The 26,846-nt window shown below is 38.0% G+C and overlaps 1 protein-coding gene across 1 annotated transcript; it reads left to right on the plus strand.

Annotated features, from left to right (window-relative positions):
• The first annotated feature begins 393 nt into the window (after positions 1-393).
• On the plus strand, positions 394-26,515 carry rad50 (RAD50 homolog, double strand break repair protein). Its single transcript, XM_056731624.1, has 26 exons — positions 394-479; positions 718-871; positions 1,027-1,110; positions 3,430-3,581; positions 3,663-3,848; positions 4,000-4,204; positions 4,282-4,410; positions 4,884-5,049; positions 5,797-5,990; positions 6,308-6,514; positions 6,732-6,914; positions 9,156-9,313; positions 10,631-10,806; positions 11,497-11,734; positions 13,436-13,625; positions 16,489-16,615; positions 16,730-16,923; positions 17,021-17,131; positions 17,243-17,335; positions 17,422-17,535; positions 17,876-18,003; positions 18,221-18,445; positions 22,789-22,874; positions 24,098-24,240; positions 24,352-24,485; positions 26,137-26,515. Exons 2-26 carry the CDS (start codon positions 743-745, stop codon positions 26,321-26,323), a joined length of 3,939 nt encoding a protein of 1,312 aa, XP_056587602.1. The 5' UTR covers positions 394-479; positions 718-742; the 3' UTR covers positions 26,324-26,515.
• Positions 26,516-26,846: the final 331 nt, after the last annotated feature.

Genomic DNA, 26,846 nt, shown 5'->3' on the forward strand with positions numbered 1-26,846 from the left:
CAATACATTTTATTCCGTTAAATGAGAGCAAAGCATAAAAATTCCCAAAAAATAACAACTGATATTGATAACCAAGCACATGTTCTACTTAATGTTTTAAAAAATAATACCTTTATTACTGCAAGGTGTACTGCTTTGACGCTAGGGGACGACCGGATATTTCAGACCCATTGCGGAACTAGCGCAAATAAATACATAAAATTGTACTAGTTTAGTTTTGCCATTTAAATTAAAAATATGCTATCACAAACTCCATAATAACCACACTGGCAATTATGAGGTTAATATAAATTTCATTTTTGTCTACTTTCTCTGGTATCGAAGTGCATTGCGGGACATGTAGTCGCTAGCTACGCTTTCGTGAATACGGAAGTCCGTCGTCACTGCGCAGACGCGGGAAACAAACACGAGTGCACGGGCAGTCAAAACAAACTTACATAGATTTTTCCTCACGGACATTACTGCACTGTTTAGCCTATGTGAGTTTATTTCAGCTACTTTATATTTGTGTCAGGAAACTGCTCTGCTGATGCTGGCCAAATCAAATTAAGGCATAATCGTTGGTTGTCTTCTGATAAGAAACAGAAACCATAATCTTGTTAGCCTTTGACCTAACGTACGGTACACTTTCTGTCTTAGAGAACATAATGTCAGTGTGTTTAAAATGATCACACTACTATGCGCTGTATTCATATGTTTTTATGTCATTTCTTAAAGTCACAAGTCAAAGCACTGGTCCAAAATGTCAAAGATAGAAAAGATGAGTATTCTTGGTGTGAGGAGTTTTGGAGTGGAAGATAAAGACAAACAAGTGATATCATTCTTCAGTCCTCTGACAGTCCTGGTGGGACCTAATGGAGCTGGAAAGACGGTTTGTAATATATAATCACTCCACACAGTGCTAATAATAACTAATACATATCTTCTAGAAGTCATCACAACAAGCATGTAGTATTAATGTTCTGTCCAGCAAACCATTAAAACGTTTATTTTAAGCTCTTCAAAAACCTTCTGTTGTTTTTACAGACCATCATCGAGTGTCTCAAGTACATCACTTCAGGAGACTTTCCCCCAGGAAGCAAAGGAAACACTTTTGTCCATGATCCCAAAGTACGACTTTTCTAAATATGATGTATCATTTATTTATATTAGATATTTTCTAGGCCTGCAGGAAAGCAGTATTATTTAGCAAGTTGTTGCATATCATATGATGTATTACATGAAATGTGTCATGAAAGGGTTGCATTCAAGTTTTGCAATTCATGTCCAATTCATGTTGTCCATGCAGTTTATGTTTTATATAGTGTGTCAATGTCCTGAGTTACACTGCCACAAAAAAATCTGAAAAATCTGATTGCTGCACCAGATCCAATTTTGTCACATCTGGTGTCGGCCAAATGCAGATTTAAAGAAACAATTCCAATATGTGGGTATCCAACCTTTATGTAAGCACTAACAGAATCTCACAGAAGTGAGTACACCCCTCACATTTTAGTAAGCATTTTATTATATCTTTTCCTGTGACAACACTGAAGAAATGACACTTTGCCACAATTTAAAGCAGCGAGTATAGCTTGTATAACAGTGTACATTTGCTGTCCACTTAAAACAACTCAACACACAGCCATAAATGTCTTAACCCCTGGCAAGAAAAGTGAGTAAACCCCTAAGTGAAAATGTCCAAATTGAGCCCAAAGTGTCAATATTTTGTGTGGCCACCATTATTTTCCAGCACTGCCTTAACCCTCTTGGGCATGGAGCTCACCAGTGCTTCACATGTTGCTACTGGTATCCTCTTCCACTCCTCCATGATGACAGACAGATCTGGTGGATGTTAGAGATCTTGCTCTCATCCACCTTCCGTTTGAGGATGCCCAACAAATACTCATTTAGTTACACCATTATCCTCAGCTTCAAAGTGTCATTTCTGCAGTGTTGTTACATGAAAAGATATAATAAAATATTTATTTACAGAAATGTGAGCGGTGTACTCACTTCTATGAGATACTGTATATAGGGATGCACCGATACTACTTTTTCCTTTCCGATCCGATTTCGATATCTGAATTCTGCATATCGGCCGATTCCGATTCTGATCCGATACTAGCACTGTTTTTCATGATCAAAGTAGACTTGCATATTTTAACTTTTATTCCCAGAGGTGGATAGTTAAGCATGTTTACTTTCAAGTACATTTTAATATATCTGTACTTTATCAGAGTACTTTGGACAAAAAATGCTTTCCCACAGTATGAAGCACATCATACTTATTCCACTACAGTCCATAAATAAATGTTTGTTTTTTTACTTTATATCCATGAGTCAATTAAAATCTACCATTTTCCTTTACTTAAGTATTTTTACTTAAAAGTATGATTTTTTTTAAATGTAATTAAGTGCTGTATTAAACTTAAAAATATATACAAAACAAAAATGTGGTCTCATAAAGCACAGATACTTACAAAATGTTTAACAAATAAATCTCTGTTTATTACACAAAACTATCACAGTATAAAATTCTCCAAACTCGCTCATGCACATCCTGGACACAAAATGATGCGCTTAATACATTCGCTTCTACGTTATTTAAAGTCATGCGCATTGAACGCAGAATGATGCGCTTAATGCACCCGCTTCACTCACGCGCATCCCGGATTGAGATGATCCTGTTGTCGCGGGGATCTTTGCTTCCCAAGTTCAAAACAGTTATAACACAAAGAGAAGAGATATGTTATGTCTTTAAATCATAGAACATTGAATCCATCCTAAAGTTAAAAGTTATGTATGAATGACGCATAACATAGACCGCTTCCAGTGCTTGAATCTAATAACGTTACACTCAGAGAGTACAGTCTCCGGCAAAATGCATTTTAAACAAAACCAAAGTCTATTATCTAGTGATTATGAAGTATATTGAAAACTTTGGAACGAGTAACGTCCTGACTGTTCCCGGACACGCGCATGCTGGATTGAGATTGACAGATGACCGCACCAGCGGAGGTCAGAGTTTTTTAATTATGCTATATTGGTTTATTCCTCGCATAAAGCTATCGAAATACATGACATCGAAAACAGTGCATGACAACGTTTATGGTAATTTCCTGATAGTTAGTCCTTTATGAAGCTTTAGAGTAACATCCACGGGTATCGCAACGGATCGGACAGAAGAGAACCCGTCAGTCCGATACCCGATCCAGCAAAAAAGACCCGGATCGGCCCCAATTCCGATCCAGAGTATCGGATCGGTGCATCCCTAACTGTATATCTGATTCCCTTTGGCACTGACATCTCTCCTTATGAAATAATTAGCCTTGGGCAAATAAAAGGTAATTTGAATAATACAAGATGTAGAGCTGTGAGTGACAAAGCATTAAAGCCATAACCCATTTATCCCTCAGATTCATCCATTGAATTGTTGGTGTGTTTTAGGATGCCCATGAGACGGACGTGCGAGCGCAAATCAGACTCCAGTTTCGAGATGTAAATGGTGATGCCATAGCTGTCCAGAGATCCATGCAAAGTACACAGAAGGGCAAGAAAACTGAGTTCAAAACTCTTGAGGGTGTCATTACCAGAATCAAGTAGGTCTACAACTAACAGAAATATACAGTAGCATTAATGTACACTTAATATGTTGATCTAACTTGATCTGTTGATGTCAGGCACGGGGAGAAAGTAAGTCTGAGCTCTAAATGTGCTGAAATAGACCGCGAGATGATTTCAGCGCTGGGCGTCTCTAAAGCCGTTCTCAACCACGTCATCTTCTGTCACCAAGAGGAGTCCAACTGGCCTTTGAGTGAAGGCAAAGCCCTCAAGCAGAAGTTTGATGAGATCTTCTCAGCCACGAGGTATTCTGGGCAAGAGGTTTAAAAACTTAAGTTACAGTGACTAGTTACAGAACATTAATTTAAAGTTTGCCTTTTTATTACCTTGAATGTAAATTTGATACTTGGACATTTTATGTGTCAGCTACCTATAACCACATCCATTGGCTTGAAGGTACATCAAAGTATTAGAGACCCTGCGGCAGCTGAGGTTGAAACAGGCAACCACAGTTAAATCCTGTCAGCTGGAACTCAAATATCTCAAACAGAACAAAGATAAGGCTCAGGAGATCAGAGAGCTGCTGTCCACTAAAGAGGGTCAGCTGGCTTCCTCCAAAGAGACTGTCCAGCGCATTGAAAGTCAGATTGACCCGCTGGAGGTGAGAATACAAAGACAATTCTGAATGTTGTGGTTCTGACATTGATTAATAATTTGTTTCATACTGTATATTTTCAGAATCGACTTAATGACATAGATGACAGCCTCAACAAAGTGATGAAGTTGGACAATGACATCAAAGCTCTTGACAGCAGGAAGAAACAGATGGAAGATGATAACCGTGAACTAGAGGAAAAGATGGAGCAGGTAATCTAAAAAAACGGTTCAGATCATATCAAGAGTTTAACTTTGTCAGTTATTAGTCAGCAGGACCAGATAATGATCATCTAAGCTGGGAGCTGTTTTGCACTAAAAGCATATACAGGATGTTCAGCAAGGGATGCTTTATGTTGTTTTATAACCAATGACATGTTCTGGGATTTTTTTTAAACAGGGAGATGGATTGTGTTTGAAAGTAAAGGGCATGTACCTTTTGAATCAAAGGTCAATCAAGACTTTTGCTTCACGTCACCATTAAAACTTGTTTAATTAACTTTGTATTCCACTAGACATCTGTAAAATGTTTTGCATTGGTGTTGGTCTATAGTGAGAAAATATTTATGTTATTATTGTCAGCATCTACAGTAATTGAGGGTGCAGTAAATAGAGCACATACAAGGAAAACAACATAGGGGCCTAAGACAGAGCCTTGCACCACACCACATTGTGTCTTGTTTCAGGTGTTTCAAGGTTCTGATGAGCAACTTCAGGAAATGTATCAGAACCATCAGCGTACTGTGAAGGAGAAGGAGCGGAAGCTAGTGGAGTGCCAGCGTGAGCTAGAGCGAGCTGGACGAGAGTGTCAAAGAATGAACCGCATCAAATCCGACCTCCTTGTTGAGCAAGGTAGTCAAAATTCTCATGTTGTCCAGTTATCATTCATAAACATGCTATATATAGCCTCAAACAGGAAGTTCGTTGCAGACACATTTCTATAGTGAATTGTCAATTAATATTATATGTCTTTATCATTTTTGTTTCTTTGTTTTGTTTTTGTTGCAGTGGTTTTAGTTTGCAGTGTCTTTTTATGTGCTAGATTCACACAAAAAAATGATATTATTCATGAAAGATTTAATAAGTTACATGCGGTTTACTTAATTGTGACCCTGGACAACAAAACCAGTCTTATGGGTATTTTTTTTATTGAGATTTTTACATAATCTGTTTGCTGAATAAATACGATTTCTATTTATATATGAGTTGTTTGAATATGAATACAATATCTGGCTGAGATACAACCGTTTTAAAACTCATGAATCTGAGAGTGCAAAAAAAACTAAATATTGAGAAAATTGCCTTTGAAGTTGTTAATCAGGGGCACTGTAGCAGGCCAAACACTCACAAAAATAAAGTTTTTATATATTTAAAGTAGGAAATTTACGAAATATCTTCATGGAGAGCGATCTTTACTTAATATCCTAATGATTTTTGGCATAAATGAAAAATAGATAATTTTACCCATACAATGTATTTTTGTCTTTTCTAAAAATGTTCCCGTGCTACTTAAGACTGGTTTTGTGATCCAGGGTCACAATTATTATAATTTTTTTGCTCAGTAAAAATGATAGGTTTATTTTTGCAACTTTTTTAAAGGTCGCCTAAAATTGGAGGCAGAAAGGCACACAAATAACATAAAAAAGAGGGACAGCCAGGTGAAGAATTTGGCATCTTTCCTGGAGCTGGAGGGCTATGATCGGACCCCTCTTAGAGAAGGACAGCTCCAGAGCTTCAACACACAGGTCAAAGAAAGACTGGATCAGGACACAGAAGCTCTCAACCAAAGCTTGGTAGATACTTCATCTTTATGACACTGTTCAGATCTCCCTGATTATGTAACAGTGACTTTGGCAACATTTAGGACTTAAAATGTACATGTATTCACTGTTACAGTTAATTTCAAAATGATATTATCCCATTTTGAGAAAGATTCAATGTACCACCACCTAGGAGTATGTTTTGGTCAAAACTAAGAATAGGTGAAGATAGAAATAGGGCTTTGAACTAGTTATTCACCAGTTGTTCTTAGACTAAATGTCACAAACGACTATGAGATGTTACAATTCCTATTAAGGTTTGTCCTATGTGTGTTCACTGAATAAATCAGCGTGATATGCAAGAGAAGGAGGCACAGAAGCAGCGAAACATAGATGATATTCGTGATAAGAAGACAGGCCTGGAGAGAACTGTTGAGCTGAAGAGAGACATGCAGGCCAAGAAACAGCAGGAACTGAAGAACATCAAGTCTGATCTGCAGAGACTGGAGGGCTCATCTAGCAGACTGCAGGAGCTGGAAACTGAGCTTCAGAAAGCGGTCAGTCCTCTTTACGTATTATTGTTGTGTCTATAAAGTCCACAGAACAGTTGTTTTAACAAAAAATGTATTGATTTATAACTGAAATAACAGTAGACACACATTTGAACCACTATATTAAATTGTGAGGCTCAGTCTCAGCCAACCTGTCGATGCAAAATGCACAGAAACGTAAAATAGATTGTACGGCAATATACACTGTTGTGTGTTTTCACAGGAGCGTGAGCTTGATAACGCCATGCAGGCGTATACAGTGGACAGTCTGAAGGCTGAAGTGATTGAACTACAAAGGGAGAAAACTGAACTGGATCAGGCCCAGCGCAAACTGGATCAGGAGATGGAAGCGCTCAACACGCACACCACAGCTCGTACACAGATGGACATGTTGAAGAAGGATAAGGTGAGATTATGAACCCGGGACTCTGACAAAAAGCATCCAGGATTCGCATCAGAAACTGAGATCGACTATAAGCTCAGTATCAGTACAGTATCTGAGCACAGAAGTGAGCACACCCCTCAATTTAATGTAAATATTTTATTATCTTTTCATCTGACAACATTGAAAAAATGACACTTTTCTACAATGTAAAGTAGGGAGTTTACAGCTTGTCTAACAGTGTAAATTTGCTGTCCCTCAAAATAACTCAACACACAGCCAATACTGTCTAAATTGCTGGCAACAAAAGTGAGTACACCCCAAATAGAAAAAGTCCAAATTGGGCCCTAAGTGTCAATATGTTGTATGTTGTAGCAAGGCAGTGGTCATCTTGGAGGTGTGTTGGGGATTTTATCATATCGGAATACTGCCCTGCTGCCCAGTCTCTGAAGGGAGGGGATCATGCTCTACTTCAGTATGTCACAGTACATGTTGGCATTCATGGTTCACTCAATGAACTGTAGCTCCCAGTGCCGGCAGCACCCATGCAGCCCCAGACCATGACACTCCCACCCCCTTGACTGTAGGCAAGACACACTTGTATTTGTACTCCTCACTGGTTGCCGCCACACACGCTTGACACCATCTGAAGCTCTGAACCAAATAAGTTTATCTTGGTCTCAATATACCACAGGGCATGGTTCCAGTAATCAATGTCCTTAGTCTTCTTGTCTTCAGCAAACTGTTTGCATTATCTTTAGAAGAGTCTTTCTCCTGGGACGACAGCCAATTTGATGCAGTGTGCGGTGTATGGTCTGACGCCCCACCCCTTCAACCTCTAGATCAATGCTGGCAGCACTCATACGTCTATTTCCCAAAGACAGCCTATGGATATGATGCTGAGCAGGTGCACTCAACTTCTTTGGTCGACCGTAGCAAGGCCTGTTCTGAGTGGAACCTGCAGATCTCCCTGGAATTACTTGGATTTTAGCGCATGTCGTTGACAAGTTATAACGTTACACCCACAACGTGAGAGCATAACTAGTATGGTGTGACAGATTTTTCAGATTTAGGACGAATGATTAGAGACGTTTAAAACGAAACTAACCTGCAGTGTTCGCCCCTGACATAAGCAAAACAAACAGCTTGCCGCAGCTGAACATATTAACGCACATAATGTATTATCATACATACAGCTAAACTCCATCAAATTACATAAATATAGAGTTAGTCTAACACTGGGTTTGAATGTTCTATGTAGCACGTGACTGACAGCTCCCTTCACTATCATGAGGTAACGTTATCCTCCTGTATATACGGTTCATGCACATTAGTGGGGATTTCTTTAAGACTGCAAGGGAAGCTCAGCTTTACCAAAAAATATTGGTCAAATATGTATTATTGTGTTAACATTTTATTGACTAAAAATGCGTTCATCACGAAGACGAGTTCGTTCAGAATCAGCTACATATAGCAGGTCGGCTGACTTGATTTCCTTCTCAAACATTCCCGTAGCGTCACAGAGCATTTCCCTGTTGATTGACAGCGGTTTTGTGCTATAAAAAGTCGCTGACGCTGAAGCTATTCGAGCTCCGTCCCATTCCCGGATTTTGCAAGTGTAGTCGAAAGACAAAATGCTGCAACCCATTTCTTGGTATTTGCTTGGCGAAATTGCTAGCCAACCTGCTCGCAGAGAAAGGCTTACCAAAACAAATTTACTGGGATCTTGTTTTTCACGTTTTCTGGGTTGCAAGATGCACCGGGGACCCGATTATAGCACTTAACAAACAAACACAAACAAAAAAATGACTTTAATGCAATGTTTCCTTCAATACTGTATGATATCCGGAGATACCTGACAATATATTAACACTTCACTCTGTAGTACAGTGACACTACAAAATATATTTGATGTGATCAATTTCACTCTTTCAATTAGGAATGCATTTTGACAAAAACGTTGCTTTTAGTACTTGGGGGAATGTGGGCAATGTCAACGTTGTCAAGTGTTATTGATATTTATTGTAAAGGCCAGCTGATGATGTTCCATTTCCATGGAAATTGCATTTCAAATTTGGAATGACAATTTCTTGAATTGTAATCATTTTGTGTAATAGTCTTCTTCAACATTCCATGCATTAGCACCCTATGTACATTGTAAATATGCAGTACAATCAGGTGCTGTATGGCGCAATGCAGTGCAAGTAACACAGGCACACTATAACAGTGTTGAGCATACTAGAAACTCTTTATGTTGGATTGTAGATGGATAAAGAAGAGCAAGTGAGGAAGATCAAGTCAAGACACAATGAAGATCTAGTGTCTCTGTTAGGACACTTTCCAAACAAGAGACAGCTGGAAGACTGGATCCACACGAAATCCAGAGAGATTAACACTACTAGAGATCGGCTCAGCAAACTAAAGTGAGTGCCACACTTTATTGTTTATAAGAGCGTATTTAACATGAATTTTGATGTTTCCTATATTATATTATACATTTCCTATAGAAGACGAGGAGTTTACATGATGACTGACATGCAAACATACTGTACTAGACCCTGATAACAGGAAACATTGTTTAAACATCATGGTACAACCTCCCACATACTGGAATACTGTCGTCTTGAGATATACAAAGAGTTTCAAATCAGGCTTAATAATAAGGAATTCAAGAATTGACTTATATAAATATAAAAACAGTTTATGTTCAAGTGATAGTGCTCCCAAAAAATGAAATTCTGTCATAATTTATTCACCATCTTGTCATTTCAAACCTGAATGAGTTTCTTTCCTCTGCACAACACAAAAGAAGATAATTTGAAGAAAGTTTGTAACCGAACAGAACTGGCTCCCATTCACTCATATTGTACTGATCCAAATCCAATGCAAGTGAATGGGGGCCGGTTAACACATTCTTCAAAATATTTTCTTTTGCGCTCTGCAGAAGAAAAATAAGTCAGAAAGGTTTAAAATGATTAGAGGGAGGGTGAATAAACGATGACAGGATTTTTTTGGGGGGTGAACTATAACTTTAAGATCTGAATCTCATAGATCTGTGAGGCTATTTTAATAGTATAGCCAGTCATTTCTTGCTTAATTAAGGCAATTATACTACATATCTTAAATTGTATGTATCATATTAGATAGGGATGCACAGATGTATCGGCCAACGATGATAGTCGTCCGATATTTGATAAATTGAACACCGTCGGCATATTGGCAATAGCATGAAAAAGAGAGATAATGATGGTTTATTAAATAGCTGCATGGAGGCAATGAATTCCATGTCTGAAAAATCCAACATTTTTCTCTGAGCAAAGTAATTAAATAGCAACAGCACAGACTTTTATTTCAGTTTATTAAAGAAATGTTTGATGTTAAGTCAAATATGATTCATTTTTTGGTATTAAAAGAAATATTGGATAGAAAAAAACACCTTTGAAGATTGTCATGTTGCCTTATTGTATTTTTATCTTAAATTCTGCTTCTCTTAAAATGGTAAATGGAGAAATGCAGAACAAAACAAGCTAGTATTGTAAAGTATTATGCAATTGACCAATATCGGAATCGGACCATAGTTGCTTGTTAAAATCAGTATTGGCCAAAACAAAATCCTCTTTGTGCATCCTAATATTAGAATGTCTTTTGGTGTTATTAAGAGACCATCCATCATCATAAGAATGTTTTAAATCCATGGTGTTGCTTGATGAGCTAAAGCTCCTGTAACATCTGGTCCGTAGCAAAGAACTGGCGTCTGGAGAACAGAAGAGGAGTCATTACACGGCAGAGATCAAGCGTAAGGAAGAACAGCTGAGCAGCTATGAGGAGAGGCTGTTTAATGTGTGTGGAAGTCAAGACTTTGAGTCAGACCTCGGCAGACTGCAGGATGATCTCGAGAAATGCTCCAAACAGAGAGGTACTGCACTCATAGACAGTCATATAGAGGTCAAGCCGTGGGTTGACTTGACCCACTTAAAATTTACACAAATGTTTGTTACTCACCAGGATGTTTTTGTGTTGGGGTGGGTATTGTAAATCTAATGAATAGATGTAGACGTTAGTATGTCAGCTATGTAATGATTGTACTTGTAACAACATGAAATTCAATATCAAGACTGCATTAAATATAAGTGCCTGATATAAATTGTTTTCCATACACAAATGAGATGCAAGCTAGTCATGTGATAAACATAGCAAGCAGAGGTTGCTTTTGGTAAGTTGATGTTACCAATGAGTTGTCGGTTTTATGGAAAATCCACGCAACGCAGTCATCCGGTCCAGGCCTGCATATTGACGTCATCATGACTGAAAAAACCTTTTGATTATTTTCCAGAATGATAACAACATGACCCTGACGGGTCCTTGTAAACTAACTTCTAAAATGAGTCAGTATTTTGGCTGAAATGGAATGAGTAGATGGTCGTAGAGAAAAATAACACAAAGTATGTCATTCAAAAGAAATTTAATACATGCTAGCAACAGTATAAATAAACGAACTAAATAAATGAATAAATCAATGGATAATAATAATGAAACAAGATAATCACAATGAGTTAAAACCTAGTTTAAGTTTAATTATTCTTTGTCTTGCTTTTATCCTTCACAGCCATGCTGGCGGGCGCCACAGCTGTGTACAGTCAGTTCATCAGTCAGCTGACGGAGGAGGGCGAACCGTGCTGTCCCGTGTGTCAGCGCGTCTTCCCATCAGAGGCCGAGCACCAGGACGTCGTCAACGACATGCAGTCCAAACTGCGGCTTGTCCCAGACAAGCTGAAGAACACAGAACAGGACCTGAAGAGGAAAGAGCACAGACGGGATGAAATGATGGCACTAAAGCCAATCAGGCAAGAGACTGTCGCCACAAATGTTGAAATCATTCAGACATAATTGTTCTTAAAGATCACTTATCACAAGCAGTTTCTGCCAATCTCATATTAATCTTGAGTACCTATAGAGTAGTATTGCATATGTCGTATCTTTGAAGAGTATTTAGTTTGATCACGTTTACAAAAGATACAGCTGTACGATTATTCCTGGAAAAACAAGAGCTGCTAGAGGTGGGACTAGAGGGGAGAGCGGGATGGAACTACAGCAAGAACAAGGAACACATCATCACATTAATCCCTTCGTGTTTTGTACATTATGCACGTACACGCCAATTGCCAACAAAACACAGACGTATGACTTAGTTTGACTTACCGCGTACAGTTCATGCCTGTGGAGGTGGTGCTTTCCTGATCTTTTACACACATGAAGGCCTACACGTTAAAATGTCTAATATAATAAGATGAAAAAGACAATTATTCAGTTATATAAAACATTACATTTATTCAACCAAACAGAAATGTTTTTTGTAATCAAATAATGCTTTTTATTATTTTCAACTAACTTTTCAGCCCGCAATAGCCAACTGAATTAATTAATTATTGATCAAAGCTCATTCACATCTTGCATTCTCTATCTTTAAACGATTCAATTATCTCTTATATTCGCTTGTGACTGAAAGGCTCAATAGTGATAATTAATCGGTTCAAATGAGTAATTTGTGTCCGAGTCGTTCTGAACGCAATGTGCGTTCAACTCACTGTGTACAGTATACACTGATTCAACAATCCACCTGCACAGCTAAAGACATTACAATGATGTACGTCATGTTAATTTAAGAAATTAAATGTACTTTGATGCAAAACAAACAGCCGTGAAACACAGCTTGCTCTTCTTCTACAACTCTTTTTAGCGCCTTAGTGTGCTATCGAAACAGTGACAGTCTGTTAAATGCACGCAGCATTTCTTGTGAAGACACCCGACATTTGCACGGATGCGCCCGCCCCAATTTCTCAATGCAGGAAAAACCCCGCCTAAACTTCACTGTCGCAGAGCAAAAAGCTGCAGCGCAGCCCATCATGGACCAGTACAGAAAATATTGATGGTTAGTGGGTCTCGCTCATTGGTTGGCTCGTGGGCAGGCTGTTTCTCTCACCTTGCTGTGCTTTTCCAGGAGAATTGCCAAATTAAAGGTAGAGGATCCCTTTGACGAAATCGGGATCCAGAATTATTATCAAGAATACTACGTCAGAATGCATGACATAGCATTAATTCTAAAGACACCAAATGATGACTGTAGAGAGATTCAAAGTAGGGAAGGAAGGAGACGTGAACCGGCAAACATTTAAACATTTAATAAAGTAATAAAAGCCGGCGGCCCCTCACGGCCGACTGCCGGCGAACAAAACATAAATACAAATACAAACATGTTCAGGCCCGGTCCTCTCTCTTTTCGACGGTCCGGTCGCTCGTTCTCTTATATGTTCCTGATCTCCTACGTGATTCGAGACCGGTGCGCGCACAACTGGCACTCTTTTACAATTACTCACCGGTCTCGAACCACGGTCTCGCCCCGCTTACTCCACTAAAATGACTTTATCTACATTTGTGCAATTGGCATGTGTATGTCAGTCAAAATTACACATTGATTCACGTGTCTATTTATCATCACTCCATCAGTCCTGAAGTTCAATCTCTGTCTATATGTTGTGTACTTACAGACAGTCTATCATGGAGCTTCAGGAGAAAGAGCTGCCCGAGCTCAGGAATAAACTCCAGAGTTCGAATCGCGACATCGAGAGGCTGAAAGGAGACATTGAGGAGCTGGAGACACTGCTGTCAACACTCACGTCTGAGGAAGACACAGCCAAAGCCTGTCTGCAAGACATCTCGCTCATGGATCGCTACCAGGTCATTCCTAACACACAGTCAAACAGAGTCAATCAGTGAAACATGACATATAAAGCATAATGAATTGATACACTTTCATTTTGATGAAGCAAGTTCATTCTATTGTCATATTGAGACAAGATTACACTGTACAGCTGACTATACAATCTTAAGTGCATCCCACACTTGAATATAAAAAAAAACTAACTCTTACCATTCCAAAACATCATGCAGAAACAGTGATGCCTTGCTAGGCTTTGTGATCCCACATACACGATTTCCATTGGCTGGTCAGAAAATAATTTAAGATTTGAGTTGTGCAGCATCACACCTTGCAAGATCGAATAAAAGTGAAGAAGAGAAGAGAAGGATAAAACACAGTTGTCTTTATCTGTCATAAATGGCATGTGTTTTCTTTTGTAGGCTATTTACATTAATGAGCAATGAATGATCGGTACATTTGTTCAAGTATTTATTAAAATCTTTAATCTCTTTATTCATCTCTCAACTATTTATGTAAGCTCTGGTCCATTTATACTGACAAAGACAACTTTGATTTTGAAAAGTAAATCTATTAGATTAGATGAACAATTAGTAGGTAATGTAAAAATATACCCCATTGTCTAGTCTTGTTCAATTTAACTTTAAATAAAAGTAAAAATTTGGGGGCCTTTTTGTTATGGCACTTTTTCCATGTGATATCGAAAATCATATAGAATATTGTTATTTTTTTAGGTATTGAATCTAAGTTAGAAATTCAGTATCGTGACAACACTACTATAGATTAGTATTGCATACTTTGTATCTTCAAAGAGTCTTTAGTTTGATCACATTTATGAATGACAGATTCATCTGTACGATTATTTCCGAAAAACAGAAGACACCCTGTACGCCAGACTAAAGCATGTGCGCATCCATTGCCAACAAAACACAGACATATGACTCAGTTTGACTTACAGTGTGCAGTTCATGCCCAGCATCTTTTAGCGCTGGAACCGCTCCATCTATCAGTCAATCGATCTGCAAATCCAGCATTTCACAGAAACAATGTCACAGAAATATCGGCATTGGCATATATGCTGCCGATTTGATGCCGATATGACATTTTGTTTACAGAACACAGATAAAATTCTAAATTCTGTAAATGGTTTATTTATTTGGTTCATCCAGCAGAACACGTCCATCGTTTGCTACTGGCGACCAAGGTCACGTAACACAAGCCAAACCTTTCACTTCAGTAAGCTCTCTCGTTCAGACAGTCAAGCGGTGACTCAATGTGGAACGTTATGTCCACTGGCGTTTTCAATCTCACATTGAGTTTATCATACTCGTTTGCTACATTAGTATGACCCTATGATTCTCCGCGATGCAAAAAGCACGGACGGTATTGCAGAATCCAGTCATAGAAAATAAATTATCTGTATAATGCAGAATTTCACGGAATTGTTATATTTGTCAGACTCATTTTAGAAAATATGGTTTATTGTTCAATTGTTAAATACCCTGCCTCCCTTACATAGCTTTGTCACATCATTATAAGTGTTAGATCACCACATTTACGTGAATATTGCAAAATAAAATGTGTTTATGTAACAGACTGCCAGATGGCCTGGGGTAAGCCTGGCCATTTAAACATTTTTAAGAAGACACGAAAGAGATCTCGATTCGGTTCTAATGGACTGTAAAGAGTTCTGTTTCTTGACTTCATACTCTTAAACAGACATATCCACACAAGATTATGCCCAAAATGCCTATATAGCAAGTGTCCTTGTAAAAGTAATCAATTGTATCTTAAGTGAACTTAAACAGTGTGCAAATAAAATGCATGTATTACAGTATTTTGGATCCATACATCTCTTAAAGGGCCAGCAGCATAATATACAAACAAAGGACAAAGACAAAAAACACCCACTGCTCCTCACTGATTAAATTATTTCTTTAGTAAGATTTAATCTTAATTTATACAATAAACTCAATTTTTATTTAAACAAGTAAGTGTTATTTTACATTTTTAATTTCTCGACCCATTACTATGAACCACCTGGAACACAGATTTTTTTTTATTTGTAAATTTGCTTATTACTTACTGATCTTCAATATTTTAAATGTCTGAGTCAGGCTAATACAAATGGGACTATATATACTATATATTATACTCACCAAGAATATCTGCCTATTTACTCTGCAATATCGGCCCCCCAAAAAATATATTGGTCGTGCTCTAGTTTATATATCATTTCGCACCGAAATGCAGTGACCCAACAAACACAGCTGAACTTCCCGAACTCAGTGCTCTCTCTCTATTGCTCCAGCTGGTTGATGTGTGGGTCTGCTCTTTCTTCTGGCTCTCGCGGGTTGACACGTGGGCGTGCTTTTCTGGGTGAATTTTCAAATACGCGACTAAGCAAAGTTGTTATGAAACAGATTTTCAAGTTCGAAAAAAACTTTCTGAAACCTATACGAATGCTGGGGAAGTATCCAGCACAGAAATACTACCTCATACGTCCAGCTCGTTTTTTCACAAGTTGACCGTGTCAAGCATGAGAAGCCAGCATGTTTAACATTGTAAAGAAGTCAGAATGCATGAAACACTGTGTCACCCCACCTTTAACAAAACCTAATAAAACATATCTGTATATTGAAATGTAGAAAAGCATAGTCCTAATCATAAAACTAGATGAACATTAGAAATGTTGCTTTAGCGATAACCTGAAGTAATATCACAGTCACTGTAAATAAATAGAAACAGAACTAAAATGAAAGCTGAGATAAAGTGATTAGTTCAGTTCCTTGATTCTGATTCGTCAATAGTTGTGTTTTAATCACAATGTTAATAGAACTACAATAAACAAACTTAAATATCTCTGGGTTTTGCTCGTTTCAGCATGACCTGAAGGACGTGGAGAGGAAGATCGCCCAGCATGCGGCCAGACTGCAGGGAGTTGACCTCAGTCGCAACATGCAGCAGGTCAGCCAGGAGAAACAAGAGACCCAACACCGCCTGGACACAAGTACGTTTAGCAGCGGATCACTGCTGTAGTCAAATACGTTGCTTATTACTGCAAGTACATACTACAGATGAAGAAAACTGAGGGGCCATATTCTGTTATGTTCCTAATGTTCAGCCTGCAGTAAGATCGAGCTTAAGAGGAAACTGATCCAGGACCAGCAGGAGCAGATCCAGGTCTTGAAGAGCAGAGTCAACGAGATCCGCGGAGAGAAGCTTCAGATCTCCAGCGACATGCAGAAACGTCAGCAGCTGGAAGAGCAGTGCGTGGAGTTCACCACCGAGATCCAGACGCTCCATCGAGACATCCGGGTGGGGAGACTTGTTTACTTGTTTACCGTCTGAATGATCGATCTCTTACAAGTCAACAGTTCATATCGATTGTCATAACGGTTCGTGTGTTTATCAGGAGGCGAAGGATCAGTTGTCTCCTCTAGCTGCTTCTCTGGAGAAACTCCAGCAGGACAAACAGGACCTCGCTGAACGGAGGAGGCACAGACAAGAGGAAGGCCAGGAGAAGGTGCTACATACACGTCCTCATATTCATGACTCAAACGTTACGCTTAGTATTGGCATGGAAGGCATGTTTATTTTTTATTAGAGATGAAGGATGATGTACACTTCCTTTTAGATAAACGCGATTAAGGAGAAAGTAAAAAACCTGACTCTAATCGAAAGAGAGATCACAAGGTACATCGAAGAGGGCAAAGACAGCTATAAAGAGGTAGTATGATCGTTTCCTTTTCCATTTTTCTGTATGACATTTTTGATTTGACATAAGTTTAACTTTTTCTTCTGTTTCTTATTCAGGAAAAAGAAACCGAGCTACAAGAGGTGGACAAACAGCTGCATGCGGCGGAGAAACAACGAGAGAAGATTAATAAAGACATGGGCAACTTTCGCCAAGACATTGACACTCAGAAGGTGCCCATTTCCAAAGCTTTCTCGTCTTCTGAATTGATGTTCTTATGGCGTATAGTCGCCCTGCTCTTTTTTCCTGTTGATTTCAAACCGCATACCGAAGTAAAATCCATCATAACCCTTATTTAACTTTTAAAGAGACCGTCCAGGTTGTGATTTTTAGTTCAGGGATCAGTTAAAAGAAGTTTGCGAATTGTAATTTTTCTTTTTAAGTACAGTAAGTACTGCAGTTCATTTAACCTCATTTAACGGCATATATGTGTCCTGATTTGTGTATTGGAAATAGTTTTGATCTGTTTTTGTCTTGTATTTGTGGAAACACAATTGTAGTTTTTTTTTACAGGTTCAGGAGCGCTGGCTCCAGGATAACCTGACCTTACGGAAACGGGTGGAAGAGCTGAAGGAGGTGTCCAGGAAACGTGACGTTTTGCTCAAGGAGATGGGCAACATGCAGGTCCTGCAACTGCGCAAGTACGAGATCACATCCGCTGGCATATAGAGTAAATCTACCAGTCCTAGATAGATGAACCTCACACAGCTTCTGAAGTTCAGAAGATTTTATTTGCACAGCATGCTGATAGGTCACCGTTACCTTCAGCTATTATGTTTACCTTATTATGACAGCTTGTATACATAGATCAATAAAAAAACATGAGAGGTGACATAATAGTTTATGTTCTGCTGGCAGCGAGCGTCGAGAAGTGGACCGAAAGTTAGAGGAACTGAAAAAGAACCGCAGCGTGGCTCTCGGTCGACAGAAGGGCTACGAGGACGAGATCCTGCGTTTCCGCAAGGAGCTCAACGAGAACCAATACTGCCGAGCCGAGGATATCTACAGAGACAAAATGATAGAGATGAGAACGACAGAGCTGGCCAATAAGGACCTGGATATTTACTACAAAGCCCTAGACCAGTAAGTACATTTATGCATTTGCCAGACGCATTTATCCGAAGCAACTCGCATTGTATTACACGATACATTTGTATCCAAGTTTACGCAATCCCTGGGATTGAACCCATAACCTTGTGCCATGCTCTAACCACCGAGCTACAGGAAAGTATTACATTGGGGGGTTTTCAGCCGTAAACTTTTATGTGTGTGTCTGTGTGTGTGTGTGTGTCAGAGTGTGTGGGTTTGCTTTTGATGTGGTTCAGAACACCGTCAGAAGCAACTAAGATCCTTTGACTCAAGGAAATCTAACTCGGCCATCAAACGCAATAGGAGCAGCTGAGTCAGTATGGGCAGAGCGTGAGACCCTCTTGACATCATAGGGACTCCGAAATCGAAAACACACTTAAACAATAACCAGATGCTGTGTGTTATAGATATGAATTTAAATCAGGATATTCACCAAAAATATAGATGTATGTATTGTTAAAATGTATGTGTCGGGGAAAGTTACTCTTAAAAGTAGACCTTGAATATTGTGCATGACATTTACGGTGGTTTCATGACAGTTGCTGTAGTCCTTGTTGAAGCCTGTGAGTAACATCCAAAGGTAAAAGGTCAGAATTGAACCTGATCCAGAGTAACGGATCGGTGCATCCCATTGGGCCTCATTTTTTAAACGTGAAAACTGGGGGTACGGTCGTTTCCACGCAAAACCTGGCACTTATCTAAATGGATGTGAGCGGTTGGTAAGATAAAATCTCACGACGGGTCTCAGCTCGTGTACGCAGGTTTTTAGATAGGGCGAAGGTCTGTGTATGCTTTACCCTTTTGATAACTGATAAGGAATCATGACAAAAAAAGTATAACAAATATAAAAATAGATTGCTAAGCGATTTCTTATTTTCATTACATTAATAAAGTATTTTCCATTCCAGCCTTATTATATGATCATTTAATTGTTTTAAGTTGCAAGGTTAGCGGGTGCTTTGGTGTAAAGAGCTTTAAGGCTACTTCTAACATCATTTAACCCAATTGAAAGTAAAATATTTAAAAACCTACACTAATCAATAACAAGCAATGGGTAAGTTTACCTTTTTTCAACATGATAGCTTCTTTGTTTGAAAAATCTGCATTTAAATGAAAACACAAAGCATGCATGCTTTGATGGTTTTTTATTTGTTTGATCTGCAATGTTTGATGGGGTGGAAGATTCGCACTGGGTCACAGCTCGAGGTTGCCTGGCTTTGTGTGGCAGGTTCCAGGCCGGATGTGGGGGATGAAGACAGCTGGCTGGTCCTGCCTCTGACAGATCTGAAAGAGAAAAAAGAAATGAAGCAAACATAAAACTGAAAGCAGCCTGAAATGCAAGATTTGCAGCATTAGATTTTAAACCTTTATCCACTTTAGAAACATGCATCTGTTTCCTCCACCACAGAATATTTTTTCTGCACCTAAATGAAAACTGTACAAAAGCATTTACATATAAACATTATTCTATATTTGCACTGTAAACATGATCAGTTATTTATATCTACATTTGTTTTTATGTTAATACATTAATGTAACTAAAACAAAGTTTTTCAAGACTAAAGTCAGATTAATTTTGTTTAAATTTAAATGCATAATACAACCAAAGTAAATCAAAGCAACAACTATACTTTCGGCGTAAAAATAATAGTGAAACACTAATAATAAATAAAATTCGGAGTTCGGTTCACTACACCAACGCTGTTGACAATAGCGATCTCTTTCCAAACAGTTTTTTTTTACTTCCTTTGAAAGTTAAACTTTAATTTCAAAATCGGAAAAGTTCCTCTTTTGACCGGATTATGGTTCTCCATGTCGCAAAATCTAGAGGCGAGGCGTCTACACCCTAATTTTAGGGGCGTGATATGTAAATTATGACCAATTTTAGCCGCCGCTTTTATCAAGGTACAATCCAGCATGTTTGATGAATCACACGTTAACCCTGGCGTAAGACGATTCTGCGCTCGGATCTGCCCTCATTTCAACGTTAGATTGATAAAGGAGTCCCATTGTGCTTAATGTGGCATTTGATCTATGGCCTCAGGTGAGTATTTAGAGGTTTGTTAAAAAAGACTGTCCTTATTTACTCACCCTTAAATTGTTCCAAATCTGTATGAAGTTCTTTGTTCTGTTGAACACAAAAGAAGATATTTAGAAGAATGTAGGAAAGGAACAGTTCTGGGGCACTATTGACCACCATTGGTTTTTTTTCCTACTATGGGAGTCAATGGTGGCTCAGAACTGTTTGGTTACAAGCATTCTTCCAAATATCTTTCTCAGTGTTCATCAGAACAAAGACGTTTGTTGAACAAGATTTGGAACAACACGAGGGCGAGTAAATGATGACAGAAGTTTTAACTTGGCTCGTTACTTAATAAATTGCACTTGCTTGCCGTATTAAAGTGTTTCTTAACTTAACGGCTGCTGTTGAAAATTAAAATTTTATCAAAACAATGATCAGCATTGGGATCAGGAAATGGTGTAAGCCAGTCTCACAACACTCAGACCTGTAGAAAAAAATATAGAGTTCATTTCAAGTGTGCTATTTGCATTTGGAATCTGTTGCTGTCAACTGTCAAGATGAGATCCAAAGAGCTGTCACTATCAGTGAAGCAAGCCATCATTCGGCTGAAGAAGCAAAACAAACCCATCAGAGAGATAGCAAAAACATTTTAAATACCCTCAAATTAAAGCTGCCAGTCTGCAGTTAAAGCACATATTGTTCGTTTCATTTAAAATCCTTTGTGGTGGTGTATAGAGCCAAAAATGTTAGAATTGTGTCGATGTCCCAATATTTATGGACCTGACTGTATGTATACTGTTGTAGTCTACATGAGACCAGTTTTCTTTTATTGCTCTTATCCTTTTAATTGTCCTTAAGTTGTTCCATTTGCTTCCAATGTTTCCCTCATCTGTAAGTCGCTTTGGATAAAAGCGTCTGCTAAATGTAAATGTAGAACACGTCATAATCACAGCAAAATGCGGTGCATTTCCTTCATTCAAGCTTTGGTCAACGCTCCTTATTTGCATTGCTCTCTATTCTGCACATACAGAGATCACATTAATATCTAATCAATATCAAACAATGCAGTCAGCATTATAAATAATGCCGGCAGCTAAATTGATGTTGCCTAGTTACTGTAAGGGATACGCAGAGGAAGTCCCGGGTCATGATGGTTTGTGTAGATCAGTATCACGCTTTGCCTTCACAGAACTGACATCAGCAGGCCTGTGGGTGTCTGCCGTCATGACTGCGCACATCTGCAGTGAAGAGAAATTATGTAGACTTTCAAACCTTGATGATTCTTCAATTGTTAGTCTTAATCGCTTGAGTGTATGAAATATGAATGTTGGTAACCAAACGACTTCTGTTGTATGAACACAAAACCAATGCAGGTCAATGGGAACTATCCCTTGAAGGAATCCCTTTCGTAGATCATCATGATTGAATATCAGGCTAATATTATCATCACATTATCAAATTTCATACATTCCAAGGGATAATAATATTTTAATTGCGCTCGCATCACTTACGGGTCTGATTATCAGTTTGTTTCTTATACAGTCTGTCATCATACGCAAACTGGGAAAGTACTGTAGTTATCAGTTAATGAAATATGAACGTGTCACCCATCAGAGCAGAGTGATTCTTCTCACCATGATACCATCACTGTTGTATGCACAGACAGGAGGATGTGTGGTCATCTGATAGGGCTCACCATGCTTAGATGCTAATATCATTTCTAATAAAAAGGGAAAAAACAGTTAGTCATGGTCATGGTGAAAATAAAGCAACTGCTCTGCAAAAAAACGATAAACTTCATAAAAAATACACAGAGAAATAAAAACATTTGTTTCATTCATTTAGTATTTTCACACTTTACAATAACATTTAATTTAAAATAAAAAACATTTTATTCAATTAGTATTTCTTTTTCCTTCTGTGGAACACAAAAGAAGATATTTTGAGAAACGTCGCAGTGATTTTGTGTCCATACAATGGAAGTCAATTTAGTTTGGTTGTTGGTTCTTTCCGGGCCAAAAGTCCAGGCTTTTTTCATATAATTTAGATATAAAGCATCAAACTTTGATTTCATTTAACTGTGATTTAATTATTGAAATAGCATTTCTCAGTCAGTGTTAACGATATCAGATATCAGAATATTCTCTATAAGATGATTTTATGTTAGAAAAGAATAAATGGCAAAAAAACCTTTGGCTGTGTTTTCTCAGGCAGGGTTACATTCGATTACTGTTTAGATTTACAATGACATGACAATGAGTCAATTATGAAAAGTCTTTATGTATTCTATTTATATGATACTTTTATATTACAGAACAATCATGAGGTTTCACAGCATGAAGATGGAGGAGATTAATAAAATCATCAGAGATTTGTGGAGGAGCACATACAGAGGACAAGGTGAACTCATGAAACTCATAAAGTCTCATAAAAAAAGAATTGTCTGCACATACAGTGTACTCCACTATTAATGGCACCCTTGGTAAATATGAGCAAAGAAGGCTGTAAAAATCAATCTGCATTGTTTCTTCTTTTTAATCTTTTATTTAAAAAATCTTCAAAATTCCAACATTTCATTAAAGTGAAACAATTTGTGGGGGGAATATCACATTAGGGGGAAACAAATCTCTTATACACCCTGGTCGCAATTATTCGCACCCTTGTATTCGAAACGTTCTGTAACCTCCATCCCCATGAAAAACACTTTGGGATTCTTTTCTTTTATGTCTGACGAGGTTTGCAAGTATATTGCACCAAACTTATCTTGTGTTACCGCCAAGAAAACTATTTTTCATTCCATATGGCCATAGACCCCAGTCCTGGTTGAAAATCTAATTTGGCAGTTTAATATGGTGCAGTTTATTTTTGCATAAGAGCAGAATATTTGTTTCTTGAACAGCAAACCGCTTGTGGTGATGGAGGTGCAGTTTTCCTTATTTTATTAAATGCTGTCTGACCCCAAAATTCTACTTGTTTCTGAAATTGTCTTTGTCCACTCAAATTCTTCTCCTCGCTGTGCATTGAGTCAATATAGACACACATCCTGTTTCAAGCTTAATTTCAACATCTCCAGACCATTAAAATGTCTTCATCATTGCCCTGATGTTGGAAATTAGATTATTTTATGTTGTTTAATGTTTCAATTATTTCCTTAAAGACATTTTTTATTTTGTGTAGCTCAACAGAACTATATTGCACCTCAGAACTATATTCTTTGGTTTTATCCATTGTGATAAATGATTAGGGGGGGTTGGGTGTGCACATTGGTGTGCTAAGAAAATTAGAATATACTTGGGAGATATTTTACTCATGAATTTCTAAGGGTGCCAATAATTGTGACCAACATTTTTTCATAATGTGATATTCCCCTCACTTCAAATTGTTTTACTTGAATGAAATGTATAATTTTAATAAATCATGTTTAATAAAAGATCAGACAATGCAGATTTATTTTTACAGCTTTCTTTGCTCATATTTTCCAAGGGTACCAATAATAGTGGAGGGCACTGTATATTGTATTTGTTGTTATTGCTTTATTCTCATATGACATGATAATGTGTAAATGCTTGATAGTTCTGATACATGAATGGAGCTCTTACTGTGCTGCTGATGTTGTTCCTCAGACATAGAGTATGTGGAAATCCGCTCTGATGTGGATGAGAACGCATCTGCTGGCGTCAAAAGACGGACGTATAATTATAGAGTGGTCATGGTGAAAGGAGACGCAGCTTTGGACATGCGAGGACGCTGCAGTGCTGGACAAAAGGTCCGCATCAGAATGCATAATCTTTCTTTGTTTTTGTTTTATTCCACATACATACAGTAGTTACAGTATAATAGATGTGTAAAGATCTATTTAGTGTATGTTTGTCTTTAGGTTCTTGCGTCCCTCATAATTCGACTGGCTTTGGCTGAGACGTTCTGTCTGAACTGTGGGATTCTGGCACTGGATGAGCCCACCACCAATTTAGACAGAGAGAATATTGAGTCTTTGGCACACGCCCTTGTGGAGTAAGTTATGGAGTTTATTTGTGAGCTTGTCTATGGCATCCAGGTGAAGGTTCTAAATCTAATAATGAGGTCAGCAACTTCGTAGGCATAAAAATGACAAAATTAGATGTATTCTGTTTATTGCTATAAATATTTATATGATAGAATTTCAGATATTGTGCTCAGCTTTTTATTCAGAAAATTGAAATTAATGGTTTTATTGTAACTACATTTTATTCTTCTTCATTTTTGGTGCTCGTTGGTACGCTCCATCTGAATTGTGAAAACACACCTCAAAATCCTTACTACAGATGCGATAAACGCAGAAAATCGAACCCAGTCCGAATTTTTTTATGACGGACGAAAATATCTGTGGCAGTAAATGTGGTTGACACAACGTGAGGTTGTATTTATTTTTTAACGTGTGGAAATTTCTGATTAAGTTTTCGGATTCTATGTCCAATGGGCTTATGAGTGCGTTTACACGATATAAACGTTTTTTACTTTACGTTTTTGAAAAGTTTCAAGTATACATTTATCTGGAAAACAAATAAAATATATGCATTCCAGGCCAGTTGATGGCGCTGTTGCGCTATAAAGAACCTGACGTGCTTGCGCACATACACTGGTTTAATCTAAAAGCACTTTTAATTCACTTTGTTGGTGGTATGTGTGTTTATATTAGTGTGCATATAAAATACAATGTCTCCGCTTTTTGTAGCGCCGCAATTTCCTTTTTGCTAAAAATGATAATAAGTATGTCACATGGCACAAACATGCCGCATGGATGCCGCCATTATTGTTTGGGGAATACCCGCGCATGCCTAAAGACTGAACGCATAATAAGCATGCATAATGCCGTCTTAAGAGTTTAGACAGAAACGATAATGCCGTCATTTTCAAAATTTGCACTTTGTGACCCCAAAACACCATTTTCGTGGAAAGGAACAGCCAAAGCGCATAAAAAGTTTTCAGTTATTAGTTGAAAACGGTCTTGTGTAAGCCGCTCTAAATCACAAACAAAAATGACTTGAGCTTGGTTTTCACTGACAGGGACTCTTTCTAATCTGAGATTTCTGGGGCATCATTGACTACCACAGTAGGAAAAAAAAATCAAAGGTTCCCTTGAACTGTTTTCTTTCCTAAATTTTCCTAAATTCTTCAAAATAAAACAATTCTTCAACAAAACAAAAAAATGAAACATTTCGTCATTTTCCCTACTATGCTAGTCAGTGATGTCACAGAAATGTCAGTTGCTAACATCTTTCATTGTGTTCATCAGAACAAAGAAATTGATACAGGTATGAAACAGCTTGAGTGTGAATAAATGGTGGCATTTTTGGGTGAACTTTACCTTTAATTTAATCATTCATTTATTGAGTCATTTATTTTTTATCAGCAGTTTCTGTTTTGTATGATGTCTTTCTAAAATGCTTATTCACGGCTGTGGATTTTCTTCATTGTGAATGAGCATTCACACATAGTCTAATAATGTGTTTATTTATTTAATCAAGAAATCTAGGGGTGTTTGATGCACATGTTAACATCCTAATTTAAAAAAATCCTAATTAAGGCCTTTCTAAACATCGTTTATGGTTTTCTTTGAACATGTTATACAACATCCACAGACCAAGCTGAACTCATTGTTTTTAAAAAATCTGGATTTTTATAGGATCATCAAGAGCCGATCTCGCCAGCGTAACTTCCAGCTGCTGGTTATCACTCATGATGAAGACTTTGTGGAGCTCATGGGACGATCCAACTATGTGGAGTATTTCTACAGGATCAAGAAGAACCAGGATCAGTGCTCGGAGATTACAAAATGTAGCATCACCACTCTTAACTCATACCTGCGGTGAAACCTCATTTCATGCAGAAGACATCTTTGGCTGACATGGGCATGCCAATGTTTTGGACAGTTTTTCATGCACAAAGCTTCGGCAATATTGAGGAGCGTGCAGCATACAGATCGACTAGTGTTAGCTAATGTTTGCATTCTTGTTGTATAGTTTGTACACCTGAAATGGCGAATAAAAAACGCTTTTCTGAAACATGGTCTTATCTTGATAAATATTGGTGGCCTTTATTCATGATCTGTTATATATGTATAATTGCTCTTTGTGGTTTTGCCCATAATATATAATCCGTTTCTAAACTTGCTCTTTCAACATCTTAAAGATAGACTTAAACTTCTGGCATCAATCATCAGTAGACATTTGCATTTAAGATTCAAAAATACCCAAAATGTCTGATAACGTTTTGCAGCAAAAGATATCAGCATTCATCATTAGGAGTTAGCAATAATGAAACTTGTTTGCACAACTGAACACGGACAAAACTCAGCTCAGCTATTCAAAATCATTACAAAGTTATCTCTTTATT

Source organism: Triplophysa dalaica, chromosome 19 (assembly GCF_015846415.1).
Source record: "Triplophysa dalaica isolate WHDGS20190420 chromosome 19, ASM1584641v1, whole genome shotgun sequence".
Lineage (NCBI taxonomy): Eukaryota > Metazoa > Chordata > Actinopteri > Cypriniformes > Nemacheilidae > Triplophysa > Triplophysa dalaica.